Source organism: Euwallacea fornicatus, chromosome 33 (assembly GCF_040115645.1).
Source record: "Euwallacea fornicatus isolate EFF26 chromosome 33, ASM4011564v1, whole genome shotgun sequence".
NCBI lineage: Eukaryota > Metazoa > Arthropoda > Insecta > Coleoptera > Curculionidae > Euwallacea > Euwallacea fornicatus.
Window position 1 is genome coordinate 2,229,667 of NC_089573.1, and position 14,650 is coordinate 2,244,316.

At 32.9% G+C, this 14,650-nt stretch overlaps 1 protein-coding gene across 1 annotated transcript; it reads right to left on the bottom strand.

Annotated features, from left to right (window-relative positions):
• Window positions 1–61: 61 nt before the first annotated feature.
• On the bottom strand, window positions 62–2,850 carry rtet (major facilitator superfamily domain-containing protein rtet). Its single transcript, XM_066299432.1, has 6 exons — window positions 1,596–2,850; window positions 1,282–1,440; window positions 1,047–1,229; window positions 747–996; window positions 526–693; window positions 62–469 (listed from the first exon to the last, which is right to left on the bottom strand). The coding sequence occupies exons 1-6, from the start codon at window positions 1,923–1,925 to the stop codon at window positions 243–245; spliced, it is 1,317 nt and encodes a 438-aa protein (XP_066155529.1). The 5' UTR covers window positions 1,926–2,850; the 3' UTR covers window positions 62–242.
• Window positions 2,851–14,650: the final 11,800 nt, after the last annotated feature.

Consider the following 14,650-nt stretch of genomic DNA (forward strand, 5'->3'; position numbering starts at 1 on the left):
GTCTTTGGAGATCACCACCAGATCACAACCTCAAACATTTTTGTTTAAACAAAATCACAAATTATTAGTAAAAAAATATATTTTTTAAATTGGATTAATAGTTATAAATACATATAAATTTATGATGTCATAAATAAGGATATTAAATATATAATTTATCACAACCGTCGGTAGTAAATGCAAAAATAACTGCTAAATACATTTTAATACTGCGACTATTGCAGGTTTCTTGAAAATCATTTTTAGATAACGTTTTTTAACGCTAGAACAGGCCATAATAAACAAACTGAACCTATCAGGTACGTTACTTGAGAGCCAATGCTCCAAAAAGCAATACTTGCAACTATAGGACCTAATGCTCTGGCCAAAGCACCCAGAGATCTGAAAATTCCCATAACGGTCCCTTTTTGCTTCTCAGTTCCATATTGGGAGGCCAGGGTTGTTATTGATGGAACCACCATTGCAGTGGCTAAAAATTTGTTTTAGTTATTCTAACTGCTTTAAACACTACTTAAATTAACTTACAAACTGCATATAAAAACAATCCAAAGTACAACATTAAAACACCTTGTGCAACTCCAACACATACAAAAGAAGGAATAATTATCCATAAGCCTAGAATGGCAGTGGCCTTAGTTTTTTGAGGAGGGACTTTCCTAACATAAGTGCCTTGTATAATAGCCATTGTAACACCTGTTGAAGATTCACTTATAATAATTATAAGTGTGCTTCTACTTTAAATTTACCTATTGCAAAGAACATCCAACCTTGCTGCATTGAGCTATAGTTGAAAACATGATGTGTGAGAAAAGTTATTGTAAACTCTAGTCCACTATATATGAACATATACACAAAATATACCAATCCCAGTCTTTGAAGTTCCATTAAGTCTTCATTTTTAATGGTTTGTAATGCCTTGAACTGAAATAAGTCTCTAGCATCTATTAGTGATTTTGCATTTTCAAAAGTAGTGGAAAAACGTTTGGCACGCTTTTCCTAAAATAAAAAAAATAAAATCTTCCAAAGCACCTGTTAATTATCTTGACCTTAGGAAGGGACTCTTTGAAAAACAATGCAAAGAATATAACGTCAGCTAAAGAGAGTAATAAGGCAAAAAGGGCTGGAACAACAAACCAGTTTCCAGTTTTTTGTTTGGCCCAAACAGCAAATATAGCTCCTATCATTGGACCAATGATGAACCCTAAAGAAAAGGCTATACCTACTAATGCCTGAAAAGGTTCATTATTACAATTTCTGTAGGCAAATAGTTGAAAGTCATACCATTCCTTTTCCTCTTGTATAGATTGTAGATACATCCGTGATAATAGCCATACTTATAGAAACATTTCCTTTACTAATACCTCCAATAAACCTTGCTAAGATGAATAGCAGAAGATTGTTTGATAGAGCCCATAAAATGTATGAAATGGAAATACCCAGCTAAAAGAGGGTGACTAATGAGCTTTTACCAAAATAAGAAAAGGGTTATTTAATTTAGTGGAATTTTTATTTTGTTAAATAAAATTTAAAAATATGTAATTTGATGCAGTGCCGACATTCAGCACCTTTACCTTACTCATATAACATATACATACCAGACATGTAATATTCACAGTTTTCCTGCCAACAACATCAGATATTCCTCCAATAATTGGAGATGTAACAAATTGTAAAAAGCTAAACATAGACCCGAGAAATCCTCCAAACAAAATGGAATTAAATTTTTCTGGAGCGCCCACTAATTTTTGGAAGAAATATATTTGATTTGAAAGCCATGCATATAGCCCCATAGTGTCATTTTCTTTGTAGTGATCCAGAAGTGACGGTAAAAGCGGTAAAATCATAGTGAAGGCCAATAAATCCAGCAATAAAGATATAAATACTACAAACACTGTGGGGTGGACTTTTTGTTCGTTTTTTTTCATGTTGATGGAGTTAATGCACTTCTTGGTGATGTTTTAAGTAGCGAATAATTGCAGGAAGTTTACGAAAACGGATTCTACTTTCTCATTTTCTTGGCTGTGGGCATTTTTTAAACGTGTCACTACATCAGACCGTGCTAGTAGTGTGGTGAAATCAATTAAATGACGAACTAAAATCTTGTAGAGGTATGAGAAAAATTTGGGTCTTCAATAATATTTTATGGAAATTTATAAATGAGGTTATGCTATGATATGTTTGTTTTTAATAATTCAACATCTTTTTGTCTCCTTTTGTACCATTGACTAAACTGAAACAGAAAGTCATACTTTGACAAGTTCCGTTAATTTTTCGCTGAAATTCTTACATTGCAAAAATTCTACTCTACTTATCCCGCCGAGTTCCTGAAACAATCTTATATTATACAGGGTGGACTAATAGAAAATTAATATATGGGCGGTGCGGTCCGAAATGAAGATATTCAATCCAGAGGTCTATTTCCTTGCTTGTTACATTTCTTAGCTAGACAGTTTTCGAAGTATGACATCCAATGATTTGCCTGAGCAATAAATTCCTATTATTAATAACACATAAAGCATATTGCTTCCCTTCATTAGCATTAACAACTAAAAATATTTTAGCTTTTTGAAGTTAAGCCTTGTATACTTACAAATTTTTCTACAAGGTGGTCCGGAGTAACGTTGAAATATTTTGGGGGTAACTTTAGAAATAAAAATAATAAAAGAGTTCTTATAAATATACCTCAAAAATAAATTGTTAGAGGGGCTAGAACTCTTCTCTAAGGGAACCCTGATGATGGATTTTTAGCACGATTTTCAAAACGGTTTGCATTAAAATGATTAAATTTAGTATACTTTAATAAGTTGGATTGGGAAATCTTTTTTTGTATTAATGATTATAGATTTTAGTCAGAGACGTTACACACAAGGAGTCTCCTACATAAATGTTGTCCTCACTTTGTTATTTGTAACATTTCTTAATTTTTCAAATCAAATTCTTGAATTGCAAGTATTTTAAAGTCAAGAACGTCATCTTATTTCACCTCATTAGGATAGACCGTTTTCTAAAACAATGAATATAAACCGATGCACTATTACATGGACATTGAAAGACGTTTTAATAAACATAGTGATTATTCGTGTATTAGACTTTTTTTTAGTAGTCAGCAATGAGAAGACTAATATTATTAAGCATTTCTCATTTACTCTCGACAAATGCTAAAAATGGCTTCAGTTCGCCTCAATGCATTCTTTAATTTCCGCACGCCCCATAGGTCCAATTTTGTTATTCAATTTGTATTAAAATTGTTCAACAGTGTTATTAATGGTAGTAAAATAAGCTAAATTCAAATGTTTAGGTACGTTTTATGATATGATGCTATTTAGTTAAAATAATGGGCAATAAAAGGTGCGAAATTCGTTACTTCGGCATATATTTTTGGAAACCACTCAAAAACGTGAATTTTGTTTATGTATTCAGCTTTAAGTTTAAAGCTTAAAAGCCACATATGTAACATTTTTAGTAATTTGTCAGATGCAGTCTAAATTGGAAATAGATGAAGAAATAGGATGTCTAATGTTGACAAACGATTTCCTTATTATTATCTGTTTATATAAATTCTGGGCAGAATATTATTTTGACTTTATACTTGTACGTTAAAACCTTAAACATCTAGGTTGATAATTGAAAAACTTGGAATTATCCAAAACTATCTGAAGAAGTAAAAAAAAAAATTGTATAACGTAACATTGAGAGGGAACCCAAAAGGTTGCGGTACTTTACCCTAAAGTTCTCAAAAAATTCAACCTCACAAAGCTACAATTGATAAAGTAATACTCAATCGATTAAAGAAAATCTAGAGAAAACCCATCAAATTTGCAACCTCAAAACTTGTTCTTCTCGACAATATTCTTTTTCAGCGTGGAATAATAAGGTGAGTATTCGCAATGAATCTCCACATTTATGACGCTATGGAGACTTGAAGATTGAATTCCAATTCTGATCTAGTTAGATTCAATAGTGGATTTCGATTACTTTTCACATATTCAGACGCCTGCAGATTTTTGCAGCATGCATGCTCGCAGTATCGCATCTTACTACAAAGATACCTGTAGCTACCTTAAAGTTTTGGATTTATCCAAAAAGCGACATTTCTTACAGCAAGGTCTTTGGCACCAACACATAAATCATCTTGGTTATTTGTTCCACTCCTGGTCACCTCCAAAAGTCAGGAATTCTCATGCGGGCGTATAACATTAGCAGTTACGCCATATATCCAGAACGTATTTTGCAAGCCAGTTTTCCTCCATGTCGGGGTCCTACGAGTCCGTCAATTTATTGATACAAGTTCCAACTTCTTATGCAAGCAATCTTTGCATGTCGAAACCATTTGTCCATTATGGGATTACGGGAGATATTGAGGATTTTTATGATGGATTCCTTATCAATGCACTCCTAATGCATGAGTTTCAGAAATTAGTCGAAGTAATCTTGTTAGTTTGCATGAAAAGATAAGGCAAGACTTTTATGTTTTGTTTTCTATTAAATAAAGATAAATTCCTGAAGTCGTAGGAGTGTTAATTTGTGCCGAATCGTGTGGAAATGGAGCAAATTTTGATGTTGAATAAGCCGAAAATCGGTAATATTTTTGTTGAAATTTGGACATTGCGACATTCATCACAGTCACGAGTTGAAGAAGAACATTAGGGAGAAGAGCAGGCCTCGCAAGAACCACATTTTTAAAACTTTGTCAGGCCAAGCTGGGCCCTTCTGGCTGTGTAAGGCTGGGGTATTTCGTCTCCCATTTTTCATGCAATTCGCTGGCTCTTCGAGACATCGTGAAAATCCAAAGAGAGTGTGTGATAATAGAGAAAATGACCTTTTTTTCTGTTTAAATTTAATTATATAATATAAGGATATCATGCTCCAGAGCGTCTTTCTATTACAGATCCAAATGCACTCTGTGCTATCATACATGAGTAATGTTCCTGAGATAAAAACATATTTATTCGACAATCATGAGTAAACCAAAGACACACAAGACATTTTTCTTGACGTTCAATATAGGATTTTTCAGTAAACAGTAGTATCATAGTAAACAGCATATTACGAGCGAGGCAAAAGTTTACGGGCGAGCCGCAGGCGAGGTCAGTAATTTAGTTGAGAAAAGTAACATGTTTTGATTTTCACTAGTGTAGAGTGTTTTTTCGACGACTTATCCAGTGCGATAACACCAAGAGGATAAGAACTCTATGAGCGATTTGGTCATAAATTTATCAAAGCTTTAATAATTGTATCAATCGATATCCAGGCTGTTGCCAAAGATGTGGACGATATCCCATAAATGGAAAGTTCTTACCAAAATACTATACTTAGGCTCATAAATTGTTTTTAAAAAACTTATCTTTACAGAAATATAGCTTTTCAAGATTTAATAGTGAAAATAATATTTTCTAAATAGCTCTTTTTCAGTTGAAATTTAATGAATTGGGTCATTCGTATATCATACTAAGATTGATAGAACAAGACCCAACGCTTCTTTCTATAATTTTAGGGAGGCGAGGTGACGGCTGAGCTCAAATTTTACTATTTCTGAACTTTTATGATTTTTGGATTTTTTTAATCATTATATGGTATATCGAAATTTGTGTGCGCCTAAAAAAAGATACTCTTGGTTGATGTACGCAAACCAAACAATTTTCCAGAAAAACACTGTTTTGTCAAAAAGCATATTTTATAAAAATAATAAAAATTTGGGAGCATTTTTCACTCTATAGCCTAGATCCCAAAATAAACAACATTTTTGTGTTAAAGTTGTTAAAAATAAAAGTATTACTTTGAAATCAATTCAGTAAATTTCATTAACTGGAAAAAAAGTTATTTAAGGATATTCATTTTCATTATCAACTTTTGAAGAGCTGTAAGGGTAAGTTTTTGGAAAACAGTTTGTAAGAACACGTACAATCTTTTGTCAAGAAATTTTCATTTCCGGGACATTGTCCATATTTTGGAAAACACCCTGTAGATGATGCTTGCTTTGTTTATATTCCGAACTCTTGGAACAACACCTACAGGGTATCTGGAAATAATACTGAAATATTTTAGGACGTGATTCGCGATATTAAAATAATAAAAAATGTCTTATAAAGATACCCCAAAAATTGTTTTTTAAAGAGGTTAGAACTCCTTAACGGGGGAACCCTGAAAGTGATTTTCCACAATATTTTCGAAACGATACTCGCTAAAATTATGATATTCGGCATAATTTAATAAGTTGGAATGAAAAAACTTTTTTGTATTAATGATTGCAGATTTAAATCAAGGGCGTCACATACAGTATGTCCTCTACATAAATACTCCCCTACCTTTTTTTGTGACCTTTCATAATTTTTGATATCTAATTACTAAATAGTAAATATGTTTAAGTAAAAAACGTCCTTTTATTTCACCTCGTTAGGATAAACCATTTTTCAGAAAAAAATATATAATGGACATCAAAATCTATGAAGAAAAGAATTAGAAGATGCATTGAGATAAAAGGAGGTCATTTTGATCATTTGTTATAAATAAGTGATAAATCCTTAATAATTTTAGTCTTGTTATTGCTGTTTAATTAAAAAATATTTCTATTACAAGGACACCTCTAATTTGTTTCCAATCGAACATCTATGAGACGTTATCGGTAAGAGAACGCAAATTTTGCAGCCACTCCCTCAAACTCTCGCAGCTCTTCAACGTGAGGAAGATATTTTGGAATGAAATATTCCATCACGAGTACGTCCGCGCGCATTAATGAATGTGTAAGAAATCGCATAAGCATATTAATCATTATAAAAAAGCCCAATTCATGGATGAATATTATTCAATCTAGTTGGTACATTAATCATTTACTTACTTTGACCGCTCAGGCATTTATACAAAATACTATCAAAATTGGAACTTTTTACTGGGTGTTCGGGTAGCTATGTCACCTAGTATGCAGGGCCCTGCAACAACAAGTTAGGCTTAATTAGTTTCTATACCAATAAAGTTGACAATTTTTTTCCTCTACAGTATTATAGAGCACATAAAGGCGTATTTCCAGATATTATTTTTTAGCGTACAGGGTGACCCTAAAAAGTGTGATGATATATAACTTTTTTATTCTAAATAAAATCTCCCATTTTTTTTTGTTATTTCTTGATTTCTCGTTAAATTTTAAGGTGAGTTTATGTAAAGTATTTTATTTTTTTAATTTGCCGTTTCTGAGCTATTGGAAAAAATTTGAAAAATTTCATTTGACGACTGCAAGGTGCCGTAGAAATCGGTATTGAGCGCTAACCGCTTCTGAAGCTCAATGAGAACCTAATAAGATACGTTCAGGCCTGTTTTAATTAAAAAAAAAATTGTTTACAACTGCCGAAATTGCACAACTTCAAAAATCAATAACTCTTATTTCACATGGAATGCGCCAATTTCCTCACCTGCATCATGTTCAGAATTCGAAAATCTACATTTTTTGTTCACATTACGCTATTTCTAAGCCCAGCCATTTCCGAGCTCCCGAAAATTGTCCCTTTTTGACTTCTAAAGGTTTTGATGGTCATGAAAAATGTCAAAATTACATTTTTGTGAAAAATGTCAAAATTACGTTTTTGTGAAAAATGTCAAAATTACATTTTTCATGACTATCACTAACTTGTTCATTGGAAAATAATTTCTGGAAATACGCCTTATGTGTTGTTTAATTACGCAGCAGAAAAAAATTGTCAACTTTATTGGTATAGAAGATAAGAAAGGCAAACGCACTCTGACAGGACCCTGTATATTCACGGACAATGACCAAATAATGTGGAAGAGCTCCATGTTGTTGAGATGAAAATTGAAAAATCGCGTATTTTCACTTAAAAAAATGATCGAAGACGTTATATTTTGTAGACGGCTGCCATTGGCCCAAACGACATGTCACAGAAAGTACTTTTTTCAAAGAAAATTTACGTATTTAAGGATTTTAAAATATTCTTTCTTCGGAAGAAATGAATTTGTACACGACTTTCTGAACAGCCTGTATATAGAGGGAGTAAAGGGTAATCATTGAAAAAGAGCAAGTAAGCGTTGGAATATCAGATGTATGTCTTTGATAAATTCATCCATTATCTATTGTCAATAGTGAATAGTCTGATTAACGACCTACGTTGACGATCCACCAATCGCAATGTTTTTTAAAGATCACCCCTTAGAGTATGACCAAGTTTAAATTCGTAATATTTTTACCAGTAATATACATAATACATTTTTACAGAATTATCGTGACATTTACATATAATAGCTATTTAATGGTGATACGCGAACTGTTAAAACGATAAACCAGACGAAGGAAAATCATGGGATAAAAGAAAAAGATAAGCTTTTCCATTATTACAAATCTGCTCTCACAAAAGCTATAATATCCGTATTTTTAGAACATCAGGATTATCTCTGTTTTCAATGTACTTAATGCATATACACATATGTATGCGTGTTATTTTGTAGATAGACGATAATGTGAGCCCCTTTATTGAATATGGTGAAACTGGAAATTTTCTTATTCACTATCGGCTACATAGATACAGAAAATAAAGCTATATTACAGATACACCAGTAAAAGCGTGTTAAATGAGCGACGAATAATATTTTAGTGTTCAAAAATTTGTTATTCAGGGTCGGTCGCATCCTGAATAGGAAAAATTACTATGGCATGCATACTCATTTAAATGTTTAAGTCTTCCCTATACCTGTTACCTGCGTATTGTAGATTACAGGTGATCGGTTTCAATTAACAGGTCTTTGATCGGATGTCGAGTACAAAATTCTATTAGAACCTAATTTCTTGGAATATACAACAGTAATAGGTGTTTTATTGAGTCTTGAAGTAAATATTGAAGGCGAGAAACTAGGGAAAAGATAAGGTATAAATGGTATTTTGAATTCGCTCGAAATATTTTCAACTGGTAATGGAGTCGATTGTGAAAGATAAAAATTCACATCTGCGGACTTTATTATGATAAAGAATTAGTAGGTCATAAAATTTCTTTCAAAATGATTGAGTCATTGGTCGCCTACCGGCTCAGGTATGGCAGCAACTAGTATACAGAGTTAGCTACGCAACTCGTTCATTAGAACAAATTTTGACTTCCCACTATCGCAGTGCAATAAAATTTGGTTTCAGGCTAGAATTGATCATTTTTGAACCCAAATAAATCGTTTTCAAAATGGCGACATTTACCGTTATACCGAAAGTAGCTAACAACTTCGTTATTTTAAATGGAACTTTTTCATTTTTTTATCATTTTCGGTTTTCTCGTTAAATTTTAAAGCAGTTTATGTTTATGTGTTTTATGTTTAAAATGTACCATTTCGGAGTTATAACGGGAAATTTAAACATTTTGACAGCTACGAAATCCGACAGAAATCAGAATTGTGTGTTAGCCGTTGCGAATTGTGGAATCAGTGGTCTGGGGCTTAGAGAAGACCTAAGAAGCTACGTTTTGACGCACTTCAATTTGAAAAAACTCTTTCACAACCACTGAAACATGCCTCCGAAATTACGTAACTGTAAATTCCAATTCTATCAAACTTTAATAACGTATTGAACGTTCAAAAATAATGTCAGCCTGCTATACAAACTAACGCCCAATAAGGGTTCCTTTAGCAGATACAAGATCTTAAAATTTAATTTAAATATTGAAAATATGTGTGTTTCTTTAAAAGGGACTAGATATTTTTTAATGAAATTTTCAAGGTGTTGGCGGCTACAACCGAAGCATATGTTTTATAGAGAACTTTTTTTAAAACTTTTCCAGTGACGTGGTTCACTTCATGTTAGGAAATATTTTTCTAGAAAAAATGATATGCTACTAGCTTTTATGAAAATAAAAATTATTTTTGAATTCCTCGTTCGATTCTGCAGAAATAGTCTCTTTCGAGATTATTTCGTCCTCCTCACCGTTTCTAAGTAAAAATATTTAAATAATTTCAATGCACACCCTAAATTAATATTTAGAACATAATGGTACTAGCAGTTTACTGGAAATTTTAAAAGAAAAGGAAAACGACCCACCACTTTTTTTTAGGGGATAAATATAAATCTTGAATATTTTTATGTCAAGAGTTATTATTAAATATATATCAACTTATGTAGAATTCAAATTAACATGAATATGTAAGCAAACTAAATATACATTAAAGTTTTTTAAATTTTTTAAATGAAAAAAATCGCAAGAAATTATTTTCCCAGAATTGAACGAGAAATTCAAAAATAATTTTTATTTTCAGACAAACCAGTAGAGTATCACTTTTTCTCAAAAAATATCGCTTAATATCAAGGTAGGCACGCCACTGAAAAAGCTAAAAAAAATGTTTCCCGGTAAAACACATGCGTCTTTTTTAATTGTCTTTACCTCTAAAATTTCGTTAAAGAACCTTTGAACCTTCTTGAAGAAATTCAATATTTTGCATTTATTAAATTAAATTTTAATCCCCTATGTCTGCTAAAGGAAGTTCTTATTCAATGTTGGTTTATATAGTAAGCAGACATTAGTTTTGGACGTTTAATAAGCTATTAAAGTTATGCGGATTAAAACTGAAACACCCTGTATATAACAAAATAAATATTCTAATAGTAACAAATATTTATTAATTAGAAGATAAATTATCTGCAACTTTAGTTTCCGTAGATTGGCACTTAGAATTGTCTTCCAAAACCCGTAATTTACGAACAACTAAAATTTGCGTGGATGACACTCCTTTTCTTTCAGCATAATCTAAATCTCGGTTTAAAACATGTATAGCTTGTGCGTTAGTTACTACACTTCAAACTTCTATGGGAATGTCCTCATCGTTCTCACCGTCCATATCTTCCTCCTTATTAACATAGTTTATCTGCTTATCTTCGTTCCATAAAATAATATCAGCTGAAGTGACGACAACGTTGGGATTCACTATTTTCAATAAATCAAGAACATGCAGTGACACTCTCGAAAGAACATCAGCATTAGATCGCAATTGCTCCCTAACTATGCTTGAGGGAACATCATGTTCCTCTTAATCATTGCTGGAAAAGAGCTTGTTTTAACATTTTTGAATAGTTTGTTAATTAATTGCTATCCAGGTCATAAGCAAATTTAAAACTGCTCTTCGCAATTTTACCTGTTTCAAAGCCTTAGATGTACTTTCACAATTATTTGATAAGACGGACGAAAGTAGAAATTTTTGGCAGCATAGTTTGGTGAGTCTTATTACATTCTGGTCTATGAGTTGAATTAATGGAGTTACGTTGGGCGATATGTACAGAGTGTCCCACGTTCGACTCTCAACATGTGCATCTCAGACAGCGTAAGTAAGCAAGAAATAGAGAGTCAGTTCAATGCAGGCAAAGTTGTATCATTATGAGAGGAGTATTCTGTCTTTTTTATTTAAAAAAAAATCTGATTACATCCGAAAATTATCAGAAAAGAACAAATCATTTCCATTTTCTTTTTTTTTTTCTGTCTTTAATTACATAGAGACATGGAAATGAAGGACGGTTTCCTAAGGAACTTTTTTCCACGCTATGACATGAAAATGGTTTTTCGGAGATACAACGTTTTGGTTTTTCAATACCATTATCGACCTTTTTTTTTTCAAACAGGGACTTGACCGTTTTTGTGCCAATTTAGCTAGTCATTCATAATTGAAAAACGACCATGTCTCACACTTGTTGATTTGCGACATTTATATTAAAAACATAATATGTATTTATTTTTGGTATTTGTCTTCATTTCAGATATAGAAAAAGTGTTTTTTTGAGAGTTATGTTATCAATTCTTTTAGTATTTAATAAGTAGTATTATTAGTTTTTATAACATTAACTGAAAATACTCTTTGAATGTATAAACAACCAGAATGTTTAAAATATATTTTCACAATTCTCACAATCAATATTTTTGATCCAGGCATCGTAAATGGTTGTTTTTGAATAATCGATAAATAGACGAATTCGTAAAAAAAGATGAGGTTCCAATTTGGAAAAAAACGTTGATTACAGTATTGAAAAGCCCAAACGTCGTATCTCCGAAAAATCACTTGCATATGGTTTTCATATGATAGTGCAGGAACAAGTGCCTTAAGAAAGCGTTCTGCATTTTCATGTTTCTATGTAATTTAAAGGACAAACAAAAATGAAAAGAAAACGGCAATTATCAATTTTCTCCGGATATGTACCGAAATAATCGGAATATAAAAAAAAATTAAAAAGGAAATTAAAAAGTCCTCTTCTAATAAAGATACAGTTTCCGAGGAACTTATGTTGTGAGTTGAAACTGGGTCGCCCTGTACATGACAAAAAATTACCCGTTCTCGTTAATTAATTGTTCCTGCGAAGGATGACTTGGTCCATTATTTAATACTACCAACGCTTTTATTGAAAGCTGCTGTTTTGTTAGGAATTTTTTACCCACAAATTAAATAATCTCCAAATTCAGAATATATAGAACATGTATGATTACAAATTCAATGTCATACCTCAGAGACAAAGCAGTTATGGAACCATTTCAGGAATATACTAATGGTATTTCCAAACTGTTTTTGAACAATCGTAATCAACAGGAATATTAAGATATTTAAATGAGTGTGGAATTTTTGCTTTTGCTATTATCACTGGCTCTATTTTGTGTATCGCCAAAAACTGTTTACGTTATCGAGCGTACACATTGTTTACGTTATTGCGCGTTCGTCTTGATTCCGTACAACGAATTTTCTGTTTACGTTAATGCAATATTTTCATTATCACGTCGTTACGTTATCGAGCGTCTGTTTTACACCAAAACGTGGTTTATTAAATCCTCTCTAAGCCCCAGAAAATCGATATCCAAAATCGCAGCGACTAGCACACATCACTAATTTCGACAGGGTCTTGCACCTGTCAAAATTTTGAAATTTTCCAGTATAATTCGGAAATGGTACATTTTAGATATAAAATACTCTACATAAATTGGTTTAAAAAAATAAATAAATAAACAATATAATTCCTTCTTAAATAAGAAGAGGCTATCGGCCTACGTGGCCTTTCTGCCCATGCTGATATTTACAAGTGTTATAATGATAGTAATCGTAGTCTCGAAAACAGTATCATCCACAACAATCACCCCCAAACCACCAGCACATCAGGCACACCAAACATCCCACATCTAATCTATGTCTTGGTAGTGTTCAATCAGAGTTGTGCCCGGTGTGAGGTAACGTGAGTTTCTAGTCTGTCGGCCAATGCACAGTCCAACAACGATGACCCAGTTTTTCTCTTTGTCTTTCCACTTTTTTTGTATTTGTAATAGTCTGTCTGAAATTTTTGTCATGTTAGTTTTTTCGTATAGCGCTTCGTTGGAAGGGTTGCACAGTGGGTTATCCGGTTGACGAATTTTTGTAATTCGTCTTAATGTTATTTGCTCTGTAGTTTGTATGTATTTTTTTTGTTTTGTTAGTTGCGTTTGCCATAATTATGTTACCGTAGTCCAGTAGTGGTCTACAAATGGATTTATATATCTTGGATGCTGTGTTAGTGCTGATTCCTTTGTTCTTGTAAGTCAGCACTCTAAAGTGTTTTGCTCTTTTGGTCATTCTGCTCTCATGTTTTGTAAGTGTTTTGTAAATTTCATTTTAGAGTCTAAAGTGATACTCAGATACTTAACGAACTTACTTGGTTTGGTGATGTTTCCGTCGGCTGTACTTGTAGGTGAGCTAAGTCCTATTTTATGATTTGAGAGCAGAAGCTGGTTCTTTTTTGAATTAGGTGTTAATCTCCATTTGTAGAACCGCTTCATAGTTTCGTCCGTAAGGGATTGAAGTCTTTGTGTCGCTTTCACGGTTGTCTTGTCGTGTACAATAAATGCGGTATCGTCTGCGTATTGTAAGATGTATGCGGCCCTGTCAATATTACCTTTGTCTAGTCGATTGTGATTGTATATGTCGTGGTAATATATATTATACAAAAGCGGAGACAGCGAAGAACCCTGAGGAAGACCTTGTTCAAGAGAGACAGGGGATGATAATGCGTCGTTAACACGTATTTTTATCTGTCTGTCCAAGAGTAGATTTTTAATGCTGTGTATTAAATAATGTGGAGTACCTAGTTGGTAGAGTCGGAAAAGCATGCCCTTATGCCACACACTGTCGAAGGCTTTGTTGATGTCCATCAGAAGAGTTGCCGTTCGCCCGTTCGTTAAGTGCGTGGCCTGTATGTTGCTGGTCAGGATGAACAAGGGATGGATAGTTGAGTTTCCATTTTTAAAGCCACACTGATAACTTGGAATGTATCTCTTGGTTAAATGCTCCAGTCTCTTCTTAATGATTTATTCAAATAGTTTCCTCATCACTGGTAGTAGAGTAATTGGTCTATAGTTATGTGTTTGTGAGTTATCTAGTCCGCTTTTAGGAACTGGTATTACTATACTCTTATTCCATATATGTGGGATTGCTCTGTTTTCAAGACATTCATTAAGTTTTCCAAGAATGAGCGTTTGCGTGTTATGTGTTAGGTTTTGTAATATTTTGTTTTGTATGGTTTAAAAATTTAACGGGAAAATCGCAAATTATAAAAATTACGGGGGTTCCATTTGAAATAAGGAAGTTGGTAGCTCCTTCCGGTGTAACCGGAAGTGCCGTCATGTTGAAAACATTTCACTTGGATTCACAATGGTGGAATCCAAACTTAAATCAA